Source organism: Pipistrellus hanaki, assembly GCF_964339955.1.
Source record: "Pipistrellus hanaki genome assembly, chromosome: 11".
Classification (NCBI taxonomy): Eukaryota; Metazoa; Chordata; class Mammalia; order Chiroptera; family Vespertilionidae; genus Pipistrellus; species Pipistrellus hanaki.
The window spans coordinates 40811234-40830846 of NC_140513.1; the positions used below are offsets into that span (position 1 = coordinate 40811234).

Below are 19613 nucleotides of genomic sequence, written 5' to 3' on the forward strand. Positions count from 1 at the left end.
GGGGGCAAGAGAAGGGTATGTTCTCTAACGTGACTTTCCCAGGGGACTGTGCAGCCAGCCACGTTCTGAATCATAAAGGACTCGAGACTACTTCTCACCGTGGTTACAGTGGTGGCCTATATAGTTTGCACATCGACTCCAACATTGCTTATCTAAAATTTGGGAGAAGTTTATAGAGCAAATGCAGTGTGTAAACTGTAAAACAGAGAGGGGTCCTTTTAAAGGTTAACAGCAGAAAGGAGAGACCCGAAGTGGGTACATCCAGCCCATGTATGTGACTCTCCCTCGCCCCCCCCCCCCCCCCCCCGCGCCAAGCAATAATTATTTTATTACAGTTGGCAGACAATATTATATTAGTTTCAGGTGTCAACTTAGTGATTCAACATTTATACATCTTACGATGTGCTCACCACATGGTCCAGTAGTAACCATCTGTCACTGTGCAAATTTATCACCGTGTTATTGGCTATTTCCCCTTTACCCTTTTCACCCACCTCTCCACCCCACACTGCTCCCACCCCTCGGACAGCCATCCGTTTGTTCCTTGTTTGTATAAGTCTGTTTCTTATCTTGGTTTATTTTTTAATTCCACATATAACTGAAATCAAGCTGTACTTTTTTCTTTCTTTGCCTGACTTCTGTCACTTAGCATAATACCTTCTAGGCCCATCTATGTGGTTGCAAGTGTGTGTGTGTGTGTGTGTGTGTGTGTGTGTGCCATTCCTTTTTATGGATGCATAACATTTCATTGTATATGTGTACCATATCTTCACTACCCATTTCTCTATTGACGGACACCTCCACTGCTTCATATCTTGGCTATTGTGAGTAATGTCACAGTGGGGAACATAGGGGAACATATATCTTTTCAAATTAGTGTTTTCCTTTTTTTTTTTTTTTTTGTTAAATACCCAAAAGTGGAACTGCTGGGTCCTATGTTTAGTTTTATTTTAGTTTTTGAGAATCTCCATAATGTTTCCCACAGTGGCTGCTCCAATTTCTGGTCCCTCCAACAGTGCACCTCTCACCAGCACTTGTTATTGACTTTTTGTTATGAGGTGGAATCTCATGGTCATTTTCATTTCCCTGACGATGAGTGATTTTGGGCATCTTTCATGCGTCTGTTGGCCATCTGTACATCCTCTTTGGAGAAATGTCTCTTCAGATTCTCGACCCATTTTTTTTGTTGTTTATAGGATTGCTTATTTTTTCATTATTGAGTTGTGTGAGTTCCTTGCATGTTTTGGATATCCACCTCTTATCGAGTGTATCATCTGCGAATATATCCTCCTATTCGGTAGGTTGCCTTTTTATCTTGTTGATTTCCTGTGCTGTATAGAAGCTTCTCAGTTAGGTGAAGTCCCATTTATTTACTTTTGCTTTTGTTTACCTTGCTCATGGAGACACACCCAAAAATATGTTACTAAGACTGATATCAAATAGTTTACCGCCCATGTCTTCTTCTGGGAGTTTTGTGGTTTTAGGTCTTACAATTAAGTTCTTAGTCCATTTTGAGTTTTATTTATTTTTTATTTTTAAAAAAATATATTTTATTGATTTTTTTACAGAGAGGAAGAGAGGGGGAAGAGAGCTAGAAACGTCGATGAGAGAGAAACATCGACCAGCTGCCTCTTGCACACCCCCTACTGGGGATGTGCCCGCAACCAATGTACATGCCCTTGACCGGAATCGAACCTGGGACCTTTCAGTCCCCAGACCGACGCTCTACCACTGAGCCAAACCAGCTTCGGCTTGAGTTTTATTTTTGTATGAGGTATGCATATGTGACTTTTTAGTCCAGCAATCCCAGCAGGAAGTATCCGCTCTGGCAAGGATGATGTTGTTTGCCAAAAAACAAACCCAAATAAAACTCAGTTGTTTCTTTTGCCCATTCTTTTGCTTGTCCTTTCTACTACCCAACGTGTTGGGACTTCTCTAAATTTTGCTCAGGACTGCTGTCAACAATAAAATGTGAATGACAATATCTAACATGTAATAGACACTACAGTGACCAAGATGCTCTGCCTGCGTCATCATACTTAATCCTCGCAGGGTCGCTGTTCTCCTCATCGCCAGCACTGCATCCCTACATGGTAGCACAATGAAGCTCAGTGAGTTACCTAAGTGAAGTGAAAAAAGTCAGGATTATTACCGGTTTCTCCAGTGAAATAGTTGATAAGGAGGCAGAAGCATTGTGAAATTTCTCTTGTGGGCAGGTTTCAATCTGGCAATGCTGTTATCTTCCTTCCTTCCCTTCCCTGCCCTCCCTTCCATTCCCACGCCCAGAGGACGGTGGGAATTGGAGCTGTTGGGGTGGTGGGGAGGGGCTCCAACCTCCACCCTCTGGAGTAGGGGTGTCGAACTCAATCAGAGAAGGGGCCAAAATCTAAAATCCAGCCTAAATCGCGGGCCAAATGGTTTACTGAACAGTCATAAACTGACAATGTCATAAACTGACAGCGGAGTGCAGTGATGACAGCGCGGTGCGGGCCACATTGCAAGGCCTGGCGGGCTGGATTTGGCCCGCGGGCCTTGTGTTTGACACATGTGCTCTGGAGTCTCTGGCAATATCTGTCTTCAAGGGTTTAGACATCTACTCCATTTGTCCCCAATTCTTTGTCCAACTTGACTTGTCCTGAAGTTTCTCTTTTCTCTTGTTCCCAAAATCTGATGATCTAGCTATCACCTTTCCTCTTCCCCTGTGCCCTGCCTCATGGGCCCGGGCACTGAGTTTGAATGCAAAGGAAAGCTCTCTAGTTGGCGGCTTCTGGGTCTCAGGGTATGGCTTGTTCACGAACACAGGTGTCCGGACCAGGCGAGGGAAGGTTTTTGTTTATCCTCGTCACCATGACCTCAGCAAGCCTGAAAAGCAAATCTGATTAGAGGCTCAGTCATACACAATTATTTTAATCCCACATACAGCTATCTAAACATATATACATTGTATCTGCATGTACATGGCAGCATGCATACATATATATGATGCTCAGTGTAGAACATTTTAAAATATAGATGTGTAGCATTGTCTAAAAAAATAAAGCAGGAATTACTAGTAATACCACCTCCCAGAAATGAATGTTCTGTTCAATTTTCATATAGCCTTTATATTTTATATACAGGGTGTCCCCAAAAAATGTATATACACTTTAATAGCTCTGTTTTGAAAATGAAATATAGTTTAATAAACACTGCCTTTATAATTATTCTGTTTGTACATAGCTAAGATGGTGCTCATAAAAATAATTTTACATTTTCTTTTCCCATTTTTGTATTATAAAACAAATACCCACTGTTGTGGGTGTTTTTCTAGGCAAATTCAAACAATTTTTGAAATGAAATTTACAGGCCTCAGCTTAAGATGGGATGAAGAGGGCTTTATGGCAGCTTAATGAAGGCTGGTTACTAATCTTTCCCCTGAGAAAAAGATAAATCATTTGGGTAGTTTAGTACGAGTTTTAAATGTGGAGTTATTGATTTTTACTTTTATTTTCCAAAGATATCATATAATATCAAATATGCACTTTTAAAATTATACTTCCCCTAGCTGTGCTATGCCCAAAAAGGGTCCTCCCACCCATCCCCTTGAAAAATCACTTCTGTGGGCTCCATAGAACTTGAGAAGAGATCCCATGAGAAACTGGAGCCAGGGTGCTGGCAAAGGAAACACTGTTCATGGTTTTCAGAATAAAACAGAGAAGTGGAGCAGCTGAAAGAAACACCACCCGGCCAGCCTGCGCCCTTGGCTGCCGAGCTGTCTGACGGCTGATCAGCCCACGTTCAGGTCCCTGTTCAGAGCTGCCGTTGGGTGAGGGACAAGTCACCAGTCCTTTTATGCTCTGACTTACCCAGTGCGTCCTTCTGTGAGATGGGATAAAAGGTGCCAATGTGAAAGGAAGAGCAGTTAGTTGATACTGTAATTTGCAAAAATGTATTAGGATCCATTTCAGACACACAAAATGGGGGAGCGGTTACGTAGCAAGCAGCCACGCCCATACCACCTCGCTCGATAAATGTGGGTGATATCACTCAGCACCTACCACATGCCACGCGTTGTCCTGTGCCCTGGGGACACAGCAATGAACAATGAACAGGCAGAAATCCCTGCCCTTGAGAATCTTATCTTTGAGAGGAAGGTAAGGTTTTCTCCAGACAGAGTCTGTAAAAGTATTTTGTTTACCTGAAATTCACATTGAACTGCGTGTCCTCTACTTATTTGCTAAGCCTGGCAACCTGACCTGCTGCATCTTTTTTCTTCCTGCCCACCCCATCACTGTCCATCATTTGTCGGTGTTACCTCTTCTTCACCGGATCCTTCATCGGACTTCTGATGACTGACGCAGTTTTGTTTTTATTAATTTAAAACATTTTATTATGGTGTCACTAAGAGTACCTAAAGTCATTTAAAAAAAATACATTTTTATTGATTTGAGAGAGGGAGAGAGAGATAGAAACATCAATGATGATAGAGAACCATTGATCAGCCGCCTCCTGCATGCCCCGTTCTGGCGATCGAGCCCGCATCCCGGGCATGTGCTCTTGACTGGAATCAAAGCCAGGACCTTTCAGTCGGCAGGCCTACGCTCTATCCACTGAGCCAAGCCAGCTAGGGCCCTGTGTCATTTTTTTTATGTGATGAGAATGAGCATCATAATTGATTATGACTGTTCTCTTACAGCTAATTAGGAAGTACATGGGGGAGGAGGGGTCATTGGTTAGGCAAATTGCTGTATTTCTGCAGATTTTTCAGATGGGGGCAATCCACTTTTCCCCCAAGTTTCTAAATCGTGGAAGCACCGATTGATACCTCTCTGAACACTAATTAATGTTGTGAAATGTTAATTAGAGTTTAGAATCTCTTCAGAAGCCAAATAATAAGTAGCTTATTTGTCAGATGAAGATAATAATACCTGTCCTACCTTCTTCACAGGATTGTTGTGAGAGGAAAAAATAAATAAAACCATAGCCATAAAAAACACTTAAAGCTGTCAGAGAGCATCACTGCCCTCCTGCTGTCTCTGCTGTGCTCCTGACCTAATACACACCTGGACCGGTGCCGCCGTGCAGGGCTGGCGGGTGCTGAGGCCCTGGGGCAGGAACTGGCCTGCTGTCCTGAGTCCAGCAGTTCAAGGAAACAAGCAGAGGAGCACTATGGAGCAATTTATTTTTATGGCTGTCACCACCATCTTTTATTTTTGCGAATACTTGCCTTTTCAAGTTTGTTTGCAGTCTTGCCCTCTTTTGCTCTTTCTCTTTCACAGCCTAACTATATACATTCCCCCCTACACACACACAGATGGATTATTTACTTATTAAAATCTTCACTGAGTTTCGTGAAAATGTGGTTGTCATTCTAAATTAATGGAATTCATTTCATACGTGAGCCTGTCAGCGATGCGGCTCCAGGCTTTGTCTCCACGCTGATCTTCAAGGAGGTACAAAGGCCACCGCTACCCCCGGTCACTCAGCGCCCGAGCCTCCTGGCAGTGCAGGTGGAGCGCCTGCAGCCCACTCTCAGTTGTGTAAATATTTTTCCTGGGCAGCAGTATTTCTCAAACAGAACTCTGAGCCCACTGCGGTGACCCTGACAGCAGGAACTACCTGCTGTTTGTCAAGTGCAAGACCAGTTTGCACGGACTGGTCCGGCTGGAACCACCCCTGGTGTTTTCCGAGGCCGCCTGCGGGGAGATCTCCGGGCACAGCAGAGGCGGCGTGTTCTCTCTCCGCGGTGAGTCCCAGGCGTGCCATCCGTGTCGGCGCTGGGTCAGGGCAGAGGGTGAGCCGATTGGGAACGGGGGCTGCTTTGGTTCGTGGGTGGCTGGCATGACCTTCCGGGGTCTCCTGGTTCCATTTGCAAAAGGATCCAATGTGTGTTCCTCCTTGTGCTTTGCATTCTCCCCTTAGTGGTGTGTGTTCAGTGGTGTATCAGGAAGGGAACAAAGACCTGTAAGAGCTGGAGGAGGGGGATCTTTTAGATTCTACCTGTCTAATCTCCCCGCCCGCCCGACTTTTAGGAGACAAAACACGACCTGTCACCTGAAGGTCAATGGCTAAGCCAGGAGTTCAGTATGAAGAGTCTCCTTTCCTTGTGTACGGCGTACAGCATTCTTTCTGTTGACATTAAAGTCAGAAGGGTGGTGTCTGTGAAGTTCTGATTAAACAGATCCAGGGGGAAGTGTGCAACTTCAGAAAATATATAAAACCCGGAAGTAGCATGGTTCAGAATGAAATGTCCTTCATGGTAGGGGTTATGTCGCCAAGTTATTTTCTCTTCGTGTGAATGATCCTAGAGGCCGATTAAAATATATCTACTACCTTGCATGCATTTAGTAATTGAATTTAGTTAGATTGTGCATTTCAACCTTAAAAGAAGCTGTTAGTTGTTTGTCTATCGGAGCCTAATTTCACACTGATGTTGATCAATGGAGTAATTCATTTTCTCCCAATGACGGTGGATGAGAAGGCAGTTACATTTTTTTTAAGTAAAAAGCCCTTATCCTTGAATCTCCTGGCAGTGGAAATGCCGAGACTACCTATAAACAGGAGACCTGGGTTTCGGCATTCTGCTTGTCTGGTTCAACAAAACCCCAGGATTCATGCAGCCCCTTTAGAGGCTCTCAGAGGTCCGTGCCTGCTCAGGGCTGGCCTGTTTACAGGGCTTGAGTTTTAATTCAAACTTCACCTATACGCTTTCTTGCTCCAAACCTTGAGTGAGTCATATATATATATATATATATATATATATATATATATATATATATATATATATTATTGGTTATGGTATCACATAATTGTTCTCATCCCCCCATTCCCATCCCAAACCCCTTCCCCACATATTCCCCCACCCCCCTGTTGTCCATGGCCATTGGCTAGGCCCATATGCATGCACAAAAGTCCTTTGGTTGATCTCTCCCCTTTACCCCCACCCTCCCCTACTTTCCCTCTGAGGTTTGATGGTCTGATCACTCCTTCTCTTTCTCTGGGTCTGTTTTTGTTCATCAGTTTATGTTGTTCATTATCTCCTCTAGATATGTGAGATCATGTGATCCAAGGAATATCTTTATAAGAACCGAAACTGAGACAAGCCATAATGGTTATGCTGAGAGGCAAATGAATCAGTCCTTGAGCGAGTCTTAATGGGTTAAGCGTCTGATTTCAAACAGGTGGTTCCCTCTCCGGCGAGGCGGAGGAAGGTGCTCCAGTGAGTGTAGGGAGTGTAGGAAGGGCAGGATCCGGGTGCTGGGCAAAGACACCCTTTGGTTGGAGACTTCGCCCTAGATGCTTTGTGGGTGCCAACAAGAAAGAAAAAACACCAAATAAAAACCCCATAAGGAGATTCTCTGTGTTGAGACCTTGAGCTGTTGCTGTCACTCTAAGCTTGCATCGTGGGGCAGAGGATTAAAACAGCCCTTCCTCCAAGGACGCGCGTGTCCTACGCCTGCTCCCCCACCGACTTCCCATCGTGAGTATCGGCGTTGCCTTCTGATCAGGCGCTTCCCCTCTTCCTTGAAGGACGTGGGTGAGCCAGCTCAGCCCATCGGAGTGGAACGCACCAGCTTCCTTTTCCTGGGTTTGCGTCCTTCCTGTGTGCTGGGTAATTCCAGTTCCTCTCCCCTGTGTCCTTTCTGAGGAAGGTTTGTATGGGCTTGGGGAATGAGTGACTGAAGCTCCTGGGTCCTTTTCCATAAATAAAAAGAAAAGCTGTTTGTTTTGATCTGGCACGAAAAAATATTAGCATAGTTCTCAAATTCAGAGGAGTAGTGAATTCTTGCTCTTTTCTGGCAATAGATTTTAATTAAAATTGCACCGAGGAGACTTCTCTAATAAAATAAAATAAAAACCTCAAGGAAGACCCAGCCAGGGAATCAGATTTGATAAGAATCATTCCAACATGTCTCGAAATCCTAATTAAAAATAAATTGGTGTTTCCCTTTTTCCCCTCCCGGCCTTCCTGCGGGATGTTTTCGGAGTGAGCTGTCGCTGGTTTACTCATGTCCGTATGCGTTAGGGCTAAGCTCGGGCTTTTGGAGGCAAAGCCTGGTTCTGCTTTTGGGTTGAGGTTTGTTAGGAAGCCTGAAAATGAGATGTTTTTTAAGCTGTGCAGCCCATTTGTGTATATAACCTTAGTGATCTCACCGCTTAAAAATAACCATGCTGCTATTTTGAGGATTTGGGAAAAAAAAGTATTGTGACTAGATTTCTAACCCTAGCAGTTCTTGGAGCAAGCCACGGCTGAAAATTCAGGTTAAATAAAATAATATAACATTCAGAAGGGCTTTCTAACCAACAGGTAGAAAAGCAGAACTCTGGACATGTGGGAGAGCTGGGCCGAGGGACACGTTGTTGGATTCATGGGATTTGTTCCTATCCTGAAAGTTGAACCTCTGTGCTGCTCTTGCTCCGTCCTGTTTGTGACAAGCCCGTGACATTTCTCGCAGCTGGACCAAAGGTTGTGGCCGTGGTTGCAATTTGACATGTTGAATCTTTACTTAAAGGAGCTGGTACTAGAGTAAGAGTTTATGGAAGTCATTAGTTATTAATAGTCACAAGTACTGAGATCATGACTTTTTCACAGTTTTACTTAATTGGAAACGTTTTCTCTCGAAGGGCTCTTTTATATTTTGGATGAGATTTCTGTTAGGTAGCAACAAGAGAAAGTCATGTGATTCCCTAAATTTGGTCTCACACGGTGTTTGGCTGAGTTGATAAATCCCGTCAGCTTTGCAGATAAGTTTGTGAAAACATTGATTCAGCTTGTCCTGCCGGATTTTCCCATCCCGGCCCATGTTCTGGTGCCCTTTGCTCTGGCATCCACCGCCCACCAGGCCAAGGCATTAGGGGTGTTTCTGTCCAGAAGGCACATTTAAGAGTCTCCTGGAAGAAGAGAGGGGAGCCTATTCCCAGATTAGAAATATAAAAAGGGGAGACAGATGTGACGGTTCTAATCATTCATAATCTGGCTGCTTAATGCCTTTAAAACCTTCGTCTGTGTGCATCAACTCTGACATTTTTATAACTAACACACAAAATAGTTAACTGTCTCACCGAAACCGGTTTGGCTCAGTGGATAGAGTGTCCGTCTGCGGACTGAAGGGTCCCAGGTTCGATTCCGGTCAAGGGCATGTACATTGGCTGCGGGCACATCCCCAGTGTGCAGGAGGCAGCTGGTCGATGTTTCTAGCTTTCTATCCCTCTCCCTTCTTCTCTGTTAAAAAAATCAATAAAATATATATATTTTAAAAATAGTTAACTGTCTCTCTGCTCTCAGTATCCCCCTCATCTAATTCCACACACCTGCCAAGACATGGCACATTTATTCCTTTCCCCCAGCTTTTCAGACCCAGTGATGGGATGCTCTATTCGGATCGGGAGCGCACCAGGGACCTGTTTTTGAGGCACCTGTTTGGCGTGGTCCCCTCCAGCTGTGAGGACAAAGATGGGTTTGTCTTCTCGGGCCTGGCAGAGGAGGCAGAAGACCTGCCGGCTCCCAGCAGCATGCACCCTCACCGGGACTCCGCCCCTGCCAGCGGTGAATCAGCCCGATGAGACACTGATTTTTATAGCACGGGGTGGAGACCTGGACGTCTGGTGGCGGGGAGGGGAGGAGGGAAAGGTTTGCATGTCAGACCGACCCAGCAATGCAGCAGCAGCAGCCTACAGGAAAACATTGCAAAACACCGAAGTCCTGGGCCACCAGATTTTTCCATTAGCACCACAGCTCGCACGTCTGCCCCAGGGACAGCCGTTTGGCCGTGTGAGGGGAAGCAGTGCCAGCCTGTCCCGTAAGGGATCCCAGCAGATCCAGAGCACTGCCCGCTGCACTCTTCTGCATCTCTCTCTCTCTCTCTCTCTCTCTCTCTCTCTCTCTCTCTCTCTCTCTCTCTCTCACACACACACACACACACACACACACACACACACACACCCTGAGCACTGCCTTCTGCACTCTCCTGCATATCACACACACACACACACAGGCACGCACGCACGCACGCACGCACGCACGCACGCAAGCTGTGTGATCTCTGAGGAATGAATGGTGCACAGACGTGCTCTGGGCACTAGAAAGCTGCTGGAACTTAACGCCACCCCTGGATACTGCTTTTAAGTGAAGAAACCCGAGAGCAGGACATCTTCAGAATCTTCAGAAAGGTAGAGGGGACCCAGAGCCGGGGGCTTTTCCTCTGGGGTGTTATTCTTTGGTGTCCATCTTCTGGACACTTCGATGATAAAAAAGTGAACTTTCCAAATAGTGGTGAAGTTAAATCAGGGTGTCATTTGGGGATCACTGGAAGGAAGGAAGGAATTGGAATTTAGTAGAAATACTTCAGTTCAGCCAGTTGATTTATTCAGTAGCTGGCTTTGAAGGGACTGCACATTCATGAATGTGGCAGTCAAGGCAGCTGTTTCCCTCCGGTGGAACGCTCCAGTCCTCAGGGCCTGCGAAAGTGGTTCTGTCTTTGCCTCACTCGCTGCTTTGTGATTTTGTTTTGTTAAGGATGGCTGGCAAGATTAAGGATCATGCAACTTTCTTACTTTTGTTTTGTTTTTTTTCCCCTCTCCAACCATTTTATCCTTCACTCAATTTAATCTCTGTTCCATCCTCCTAACTCTGAGCTGTTGCCTTTGGCCTTATTTTGGTAGAACCCAGGGTCTGTTTCTGTTTCTCCAGTCCTCATGCATGCAGAAATCATGGTGAGCCTTCCCAGCTTCCGCGGCTCCAGGGAGCAAGACACCAGCTCTGCCCAAAGAGCTATGGAAGAGGCGCCGTCCGCTGCACCCTCCCAGCTGCCGTTCCCAGTCCCACTCTGTCCCGTTCCCCTCTCAGAGGCTTCGCCCAGAGCACTGTTCTCTTCCTCTGGACGTCTTTCCCTTATCTGTTACTCTAAGCCCTTCTTGTCCTTCACGACCTGCTTCTTCTCTTAACCTTTTCCAACAGGTGTTCTTGGATGCTCCCAGTGGAAAGTCACCTTTCCGCTTCATTGTTCCCAGGGAGCTTAGCATTCTAATAAGCACTTGTCATCTCTTGCTTTTAGGTAGGAGTTATGGTTGTGTGCCTCACTAAGATGTAGGCTCTGAGGTCTGAAGACACTAGATTCCGTGTCTCGGTGTGCCCATCGTGGCTTGCTTAGCACTGAGCATAGAGTCAACATGCTCAGTAATCAACAGATATTTGCAGCACACGGACTTGATGCTGGCATACTGCTGGGCATCTAATACAGAGCAAACCGCAGGACAGTGCCTACTTACGATTCTGTGGGATGTGCCCGCAACCAAGGTACATGGTTTATAGCTCTCTATCTCTCTCCCTGCCAGTTGCCAGTCCATATTGTTATGCCCTTAAAAAAAAAAAAAAAATATATATATATATATATATATATATATATATATATATATATATATATATTATTGATTTTTCACAGAGAGGAAGGGAGAGGGATAGAGAGCTATAAACATTGATGAGAGATACATCGACCAGCTGCCTCCTGCACACCCCACACCAGGGATGTGCCCGCAACCAAGGTACATGCCCTTGACCGGAATCGAACCTGGGACCTTTCAGTCTGCAGGCCAACGCTCTATCCACTGAGCCAAACCGGTTTCAGCATATTATTAAGCCCTTTGCCATTTTCTCCCAGCCTGAATGAACAGGTGGCTCTCACTTGTCATACACACGTGCTTGCTTGCTTCTTCCTCTAATCAGGGGTCCTCAAACTTTTTAAAGTGGGGGCCAGATCACGGTCCCTCAGAGAGCTGGAGGGCCGGACTATATGAACTATTAATTCCTACTGTAACACCTTGGCTGCGCTCACTGCCCAAAAAACCTGGCGGGCAGGATCAGACTCCCCTGGGGGCTGCATGTGGCCCGCGGGCCGTAGTTTGAAGACCCCTGCTAAGTGGAAGTGTTGGTATCTGCCTTCTTTCCCACCGCGTACTCTAGGGAGGCTTACAGTGATTGTGTCTGTTAAATGCTTGGGGTTTCAGGGAGAGGTGACCTGATATAACGTCCAGGGAGGGTGATTGTCACGGGCCATTCGGAAAGTTCTCTCATGGCCTCTCTCCTTTCTCCTTTCTCTGCTTGTTAGCAACCCAGCCAGGGAGAGAGGAGGTGGAACTCTGGTTGGTTTCTTTTGTCCCAGGCCCAGTATCTAGTCTGGGTTGGTGGCTGGTTGAAACTGGATGAGAACTTGAGTTGGTGACCTCTCAGGAGGGAGTGTGGCCGGTTGGTCTACCTTCCTTCTGTCCCATGGTTTTCTTGGGAAGGTCTCTGCAGGTCTGTCACTCCTGTTAGTTGAGAAGAACTGTTCCTTATCATCACTGATTATTTACAGCCTTTATACAGTCTTTGAGGTAATCTAATTTAAAGTTTTAATTCCCTTATTTGGTTTTGTGCTTCAGTTAATTTTGTCATTTGACTTTTTTTGAAATATATTTTTATTGATTTCAGAGAGGAAGGGAAAGGGGGAGAGAGATAGGAACATCAGTGATGAGAGAATCATTGATTGGCTGCCTCCTGCACACCCTCTACTGGGGATTGAGCTTGCAACCCGGGCATGTGCCCTTGGCCGGAATTGAACCTGGAACCGTTCAGTCCTCAGGTTGATGCTCTATCCATTAAGCCAAACTGGCTAGGGCCATTTGATTTTTTTAAATGTTGATTTTAAATCTCAATTGAAAGCATATTGCATGACAGTCTCTCTCTCTCTCTCTCTCTCTCTCTCTCTCTCTCTCTCTCTCTCTCTCTCTCTCCTCTCTCTCCCTCTCCCTCTTTCTATCTCTCTCTCTCTTTTTTTCTTTTCTTTGCACTGCTTATTTTTTTTATTAGTTGAAGGAAATAACTAAAGTAATCCTTTACAGCCGAAACTGTTCTTGGCTCAGTGGATAGAACGTCGGTCTGCCGACTGAAAGGCCCCAGGTTCAGTTCCGGTCAAGGGCATGTATTGATACATTGGTTGCGGGCACATCCCTAGTAGGGGGTGTGCAGGAGGCAGCTGGTTGATGTTTCTCTCTCATCGATGTTTCCAGCTCTCTCTCCCTCTTCCTTCCTCTTTGTAAAAAAAAAAAAAAAAAAAAAAAAAAAAAATCAATAAAATATATATTTCTAAAAATAAAGTAATCCTTTACAATAAATCTAGAATTTTGTGAAATCCTGGTTCCTTTTGTGATTAAACAGTATAATAAGACCAGGGTATTTGACTAGTGTAGGAATACTGGCGTGACAGTCTCTTGTCTAAATTTGATGAAAGTAATAATCCTGGGGCAACCCAGACTGAAAAGGAAGCCTAACGTGTCTGAATTTATTGTGACTCCAGTGTTCAGGCTCAAACATGTGTGGGGAAATGCACTTGGTTGAGTCGGGTATAATGAAGAAAGAGGACTTTTTCTGGCCTTTTAAGATTGGCCCACCTTCCGCAGCATCCTCATCCTAATTTCACTCTCCTGAGTGGAATCTCGCACCCCCCACGGGGCACACACCCTCCTCGCGTTGATTGTGGCCTCTCCTGGGAAAATCTCCCCTGGCATTCAGTTGTAGGAACAGATCCTTCTAATCCCTGTCCCACACAGGAGGAGTCCTCTTCCAACACCCGACACGGTGCACACCTCCCAGGGCAAGAGAGAGCTGGGAGCCCTTGCTGGACCTGCCCTTGTAATCCCTCCCAGCCCTGGCAGTCCCCGAGGCTTTGGTGGATGTGGGTGGAGGAGCGGCTGTGGTGACACGGAAAGGAACTACGCCCGCTTCTCTTCCTCACCGCGGTTTCCTCAGACACCCAGCTTTTGGTGTCACACCCATCACGGTCTGAGAAAAGACGGGCGAAGTAGCTCATAAGGTGTTTGAATTCTCCAGGGCTTGGGAAGAAGTCTCAGATTCAGCAGAAGTAACTCAGGCCCTCTTTAAAGGTGGTGATAGCATCTTGCCTTCAATCTGTTTCTTTTTTTTTTTTAAGATGATTTCTTACAGGTAGGCTTATAAATCAGGATTTTGCACATTAAGTTTGCCTGTGAGAGAAATGGTGCAAGGGATCCTGGGCTGTTGCTTTGATGGTTGCCTTTGTCTTTGTTTATTTATTCATTTATTTCTCTTTATTTTACTTTATTTTTTTTTTTATCACCATTTATCCCCACCCGCCCACCCACCCCCACAATCACTCCACTGTTGTCTGTACCCATTAGATTTTTTTTTCTCTTTTAACGTCTTAGTAGTAAAAGAGCTAAATTTAAACAGAAGCAATTAAGTTAATATGCACCAGAATTAAAATGGTTTTTCTAATTTGTTATAGCTTGTTCCAACAAGGACTCCTACAATATAAAATGAGGAAAAGTTGGCCCCTTAGAAAGTGGGGGGGGGTTGGGGGGGGGGGGGACAGGAATGAAATTGGATCCCGGATGAATCCCGGGAACTCCTTGCTGGCTGCCACACGGAGGCCTGGGAGTATGTTCTGTTTGACCAACTCAAAGCTTTTTTTAAATTTGAATTAATTGCCCCCAATTTTGTTTTTTTACTTTATTATCTATTTTATTGGTAAATATAGTCCCCCCCCCCCCCCCATCAATTGTCAAAGTTTTTGAAGTGAGGCAATTTCATAGAAAAATTCTGATTTCTTCAGCTTCTCTTGAAAAGTGAATAGATCTGGCACGTCACTGGGGTGTATATATTCCATTGGTCCACAGGCACCTGGAGAGGACAGGGACTCTCCGGTCTCCCCCAACGCCCTCCAGACCCCTTTCTCTCCGTTGCTGGCCTGGACTCTAAAGGTATTTGAACTTGTGACCTGGACTCTGAAGGCACTTGAATTGCTTGAAGGGCTTCCCCCACTTTGGCTCTCAGCTTCTTTTTAGCCTAAAGCAGTGGTCGGCAAACTCATTAGTCAACAGAGCCAAATCTCAACAGTACAACGATTGAAATTTCTTTGGAGAGACAATTTTTTTTAAACTTAAACTTCTTCTAAAGCCTCTTCTTCAAAATAGACTCGCCTAGGCCGTGGTATTTTGTGGAAGAGCCACACTCAAGGGGCCAAAGAGCCGCATGTGGCTCGCAAGCCGCAGTTTGCCGACCACTGCCCTAAAGGAAAAGCACACTTTGAGTTGCAGACTTTGCTTGATTTCTAGCCCAGTGTTTCATCCCGGGCTGTGGCATAAACTCACCTGGGAGCTTCTAAACTTGCTGATGCCTCTGGCCCCACCCCAGGAGATTCTGATTCATTGGGTGGGAGTGGGAGGGTGACTCGGCATATTTAGAAATAGCTCAGGCCTTTTGATTGTGCAGCGGGATTGAGAACTTGTGGCTCTGACATGCTTGCTCTGGGAGGTTCCAGCTTTGGCACCTTCACCTTGAATGGCAAAGGTGATGTTAGTCCCCTCCCCCATTGTTCTGCCTCAGCGGAAAAGTGAGGGCCTGGGCTCAGAGTCCTTGACATGCTCATGCAGCTCTTTAAGGTAGGGGTGTCGAACTCAATCAGAGAAGGGGCCAAAATCTAAAATCCAGCCTAAATCGCGGGCCGAATGGTTTACTGAACAGTCATAAACTGACAATGTCATAAACTGACAGAGGAGTGCAGTGATGACAGTGCGGTGCGGGCCACATTGCAAGGCCTGGCGGGCTGGATTTGGCCCGTGGGCCTTGTGTTTGACACATGTGCTTTAAGGGGAAATACTCCAAGTTTGGCTCCTCACGAAGGAATTAATTGACCGAATGCGTCCTGGGCACCTGCAGGGCCGGGATGAGATGAAAAGCACAAAGCTCCTGTAAGGTGGTAGGAGTGTAAGGTGTGTGCACAGGTTGGAACAGGGGGAAAAACAAGGTACTCTGAGAGCCTGGCTGGGAAAAGTGGCTGGGAAGATGAGACAACTGCGGGCAGAACCGATATTTTAGCTGATCTTTGCAAACGAGAAATATTTTGTCCGAGAAGGTGTGGTGTGGGGTGTGCATCAGAAGGGGAAGGAATGGTACAAGCAAAAGCATGGAAACAGCATCCACCAGAAATGTCGGCTCCCTCCCCTTCCCCAGCTTGCTTTCCTCTAAGGGCTCCAGGAAAGAAGGTGTTTGGTGTGTGGTTCTCCAGTGCAGTGTAGCATTCATACAGCAGCCCAGTAGGCGGGAGCAGCAGAGTAGCAACATGGATGACATGAGCTTCACCTGTGAACTGCCGACAATCATAGGGTTGTTGTGAAGATTAATCAAGTTCATATAAATGTCTGACACATGTGGGGCAGTGCGGTCAAGAAGAATTGTGCGCGGTGCGTGGTGGGGAAAGGCCGGGGCAAGGAGGCTGTTGTGAGACGGATAACCCGGGTGCGTTTGTGCTGTCTCTGAGACGGGGAAGGTGGTAAGAAATCGAGGAGAGGAGGAGGAGGAAGGTAAATTCAGGCCATGTCAGGATATATGCATCTTAAGATGTCCAAAATAGAACTCGTTGTTATCAGTCAATGATAGATCCTCCCTTCCTCCAACTGATGGACAGACGTAAACTCCACCTGCAGCCGGACATTCCTGAGCACTGAACCACCAATCAGCACCTGCCAAATACCCTAAGCCCCCTAATCATAGGCCTTACATGAAGCCACCAAACAGCGTGTGCTGAGTGCCCTAAGCGCCATCCCCTCTCTTTCCTCCCCTTAAAAAGTGCTTGCACTCCAGCCCTCGCTCTCTTCCGCTCCTCTCTCTCTCTGGAAGCAGTTGGCAGTGGTACTCTTCTCTTCAATAAAAGCCTGTGTCCTGGCATCCCGGTCTCCGGCCCTCTCTGTTTCAATCAGTACTTCATTTGATTTTGACTTTTCCTCTAGACCTGGGGTTAGGCCCTCTGGAGAAAGATCTCGATGCAGTGATCTGTTAAGTAAGCGTCAAAAGAAGCATAGGCTCAGGTATGCTTGGTTGAGAACTCCGCAGCCACCCTCCTGGGAAGACCTGGCAGAGCACCCACTCAGCCAGCCTGGGAAACAGAGTGCTTTTGTCCGCGGCCCAGTGCCCTTCTCCCTGGGAGTCACCCTTCTGCCTACTCGCCACCTCTCCGAGGAAAAGCCTTGCGTGCATCCTCCTCCTCCCAGGCTGCATTTGGCTGCTGCTTTTGTACATAACTTAAGAGAGAGGAAAGGCGGACAGGTGTGCCTTAGTCACGACAATGGGAACCTTTGTGCCTCTCCTATTTTTTATTCTTCTTCTCCCATTATACCCTTTGTCATCCTCCCCAACAGAGGACGCTTATTTTGTATGCTTATTTGCATACAATGACTTTTTCTGCTAGGCTTCCCCTTCATAGAAGCACACATGTGAGATCATCACCTTCAACTGCTTTGTAGAATAAGCTCTATTCTTCCCAGGACACAATAAAAAGAAAATATACATTTAGCAGGATACCTTTGCTTTTGCAGGATTAAGAAATACTACATTCTGTTGCTTTCCTCAGTTTAATTCTGTATCTAGTTGGGACAATACTAATGTGATTTAAAAAAATGCCAGGCTTTTTTCAAAAGCCTCAGAAGAAAAATTACCCGTTAAAAGCAAATGATAAAAAACAAAAACAAACAAAAAAAAAAACACCTGAGGATAATTTTAAGGATGATGGATGTTTTCTACAACTGGATTGCGGTGTTCGATGCACAATGGTATATACATTTACTAAAACTCACCCAACAGTACACTTAAAACGGTGAATTTTATGAAGTGAAATAGCGCAATAAAGTTTTCTAAAGTCCCCCAAAATCATAAGAACAGACCTAACTCAAATCTCACCTCTGATGTTGGAGGTGTTGGGTAACATAATTTGGAATTATTTGGACCCTGTATTTCTGGGTAACATAATTTGGAATTATTTGGACCCTGTACCTGGGCCTGGAAGCTCTGTTCTTGGCTTGTTATTTCCCTTTCAGTCAGTTTGTTTGTATTTTTGTAAAACAAACCTAAATGAGTCCCACATCATCTTTAAAGTTTGTTTAATCTTTGTAGCTTCACACAGAAAAATGTGTGTGCCAAAGAGAATCCCTTGAAGTGTCCAGCCCCCAGATGTGGGCTGGGAGGATGGAAGGGGAAGATAAATGGGGTGATGGGGGAGGGTGCAGACACTACACGTGAGCCAGTCAAAGGAGGCGAAGGCGGTGAGTGAGCTCTTGAAAACCTTGCCTTTCTCCTGTTTTGAACTTTACAAAGCAGGCCATTTAGAGTCATCCCTAATCTTTGGTAATCTCTGCCGTATTGTTTAGAACTGGCTTTGCTTGTTTGTCCTGTAGAGAAAACTCTGTCAATCTCTTCCTCCAGGTCCACTTTTACCCAGGGTATATTTAGGCATAGGTGCCGAACGGTTTAAAAGAAACTTTTCTTGTTCTTTTTTTAAAGGTGGTGGTGAATTGAAAATAAAACCATTGGAGGGACATATTGCTCTTTAACTTTTTACACAGAAACCAAAGGTTGCTCAAATATGTGATCACCCTAAAACAGAATGCATTTTTTGGAGGGGTGGGGGGAATGAATTCTGCGTCTTAGAAAGTCACATGATGTAATTTGGGTAAAATGTTTAAGGGAAAATGAAGGGAAAAAAAAAAAGGTTTCGTCTGTGGTGTACAAATGGGAGTGTTTTTAGCCTTCAAATTGCATGCTGCATTAAATAAAAATACACCAAGGAAAGGAACCACTTGCCTCCAGCCCAGCCTGGGCTCAGCATTACACCGAAACCATTTCCTCCCTCAGAGGGCTGCTGAGCCAGGGCTCCGATTATAGCAGGGAGTCTCTCTCAGCCCTGCAGGCTTGGGGGGGGGGGGGAGATTTATGGAGACATAGGCTGCCTTCTGAGTCTTCCTAGCTTGAGCAGGTCCGGGGCTGCACTTCTAGGTTAGCATTTCATGAAGGACAGTACATTTGGAAACTCAGAAGGGCCCTGGGAGAGGTCTGGCTTCCCCTCTTGTGTTGTTAGGATCCTCCCCAGCAGTTTTGTTCGTTGGTAGTTAGTTTTTTGCTGTCTCACTGACGCCCGGAGAGTCCTGGAATTAAACCCGTGGCCAACAGGAGGCTGCTGGTTGGTCAGGAAATTCCAAATGGGTATAAATAAATTCTCGGCAGCCGCTCCCGGGCACTCTGCCTGCCCGTGTGTGTGTAGTCCCTTCAATGCCGAGGGGAGCGTGCCTGAGACTTGGCTTCCTGCTTGCCGAGAGTCAGTTATTCTGTTTCTGGGCGGGTAAGTAAGAAAGAAAGCCCCAGTGAAGAAGACCAGGGTAGTGCGGCATTGCCGGTGGGGGTTGGTGGGGTAGAAACTCAGGCTCCGTACGTTATGTAAAAATATTTGCTCTGACTAACAAGCCGGGAAGAATCACTCTCAGAGCTTGATTTTTGGTTCAGCGAAAATTTCGGCTGTAGCTGGGGCTTTCGCACATAAAGCCATCATTGTTATCGGAGTGAAAGGTGGTACTGTATGCGAAGGCCGGAGTTTTTGAGTCTATGGTTTAATTAAATTCCAGAGTTTCCCTTTTTTTTTGTTGCTAAACCCATTTCTGGTCATTTGTTTTCAGCTCAGTGTTTCTAATGGGAGCTGCTCCATGTGCTTTTTAAAGCTGGTTTCTTTTTCTTATACAAACACTACAAAGCAAAACAAGGGCCGACACTCATACAGTTACTGCAGCCCCCTCAGCCC

The 19613-nt window shown here is 45.8% G+C and overlaps 1 protein-coding gene across 3 annotated transcripts in view; it reads left to right on the forward strand.

Moving 5' to 3' along the window:
* KANK1 (KN motif and ankyrin repeat domains 1) overlaps positions 1 to 19613 on the forward strand; it is a 193981-nt gene that overhangs the window by 129797 nt on the left and 44571 nt on the right. The window contains exon 1 of one of the 3 annotated variants that reach the window (XM_084899478.1): positions 5580 to 5725. The exons of 1 other annotated variant lie outside the window; for it this stretch is intronic. Coding sequence is in view for 1 of the 2 variants with exons in the window: in XM_084899473.1 (XP_084755599.1) it covers positions 19091 to 19160 (70 nt within the window). In the remaining variant the exon portion in view is untranslated. Of the gene's footprint in view, positions 1 to 5579; positions 5726 to 19014; positions 19161 to 19613 lie in introns of those variants that run through there. One more of the 3 variants, XM_084899473.1, reaches the window with a different exon arrangement.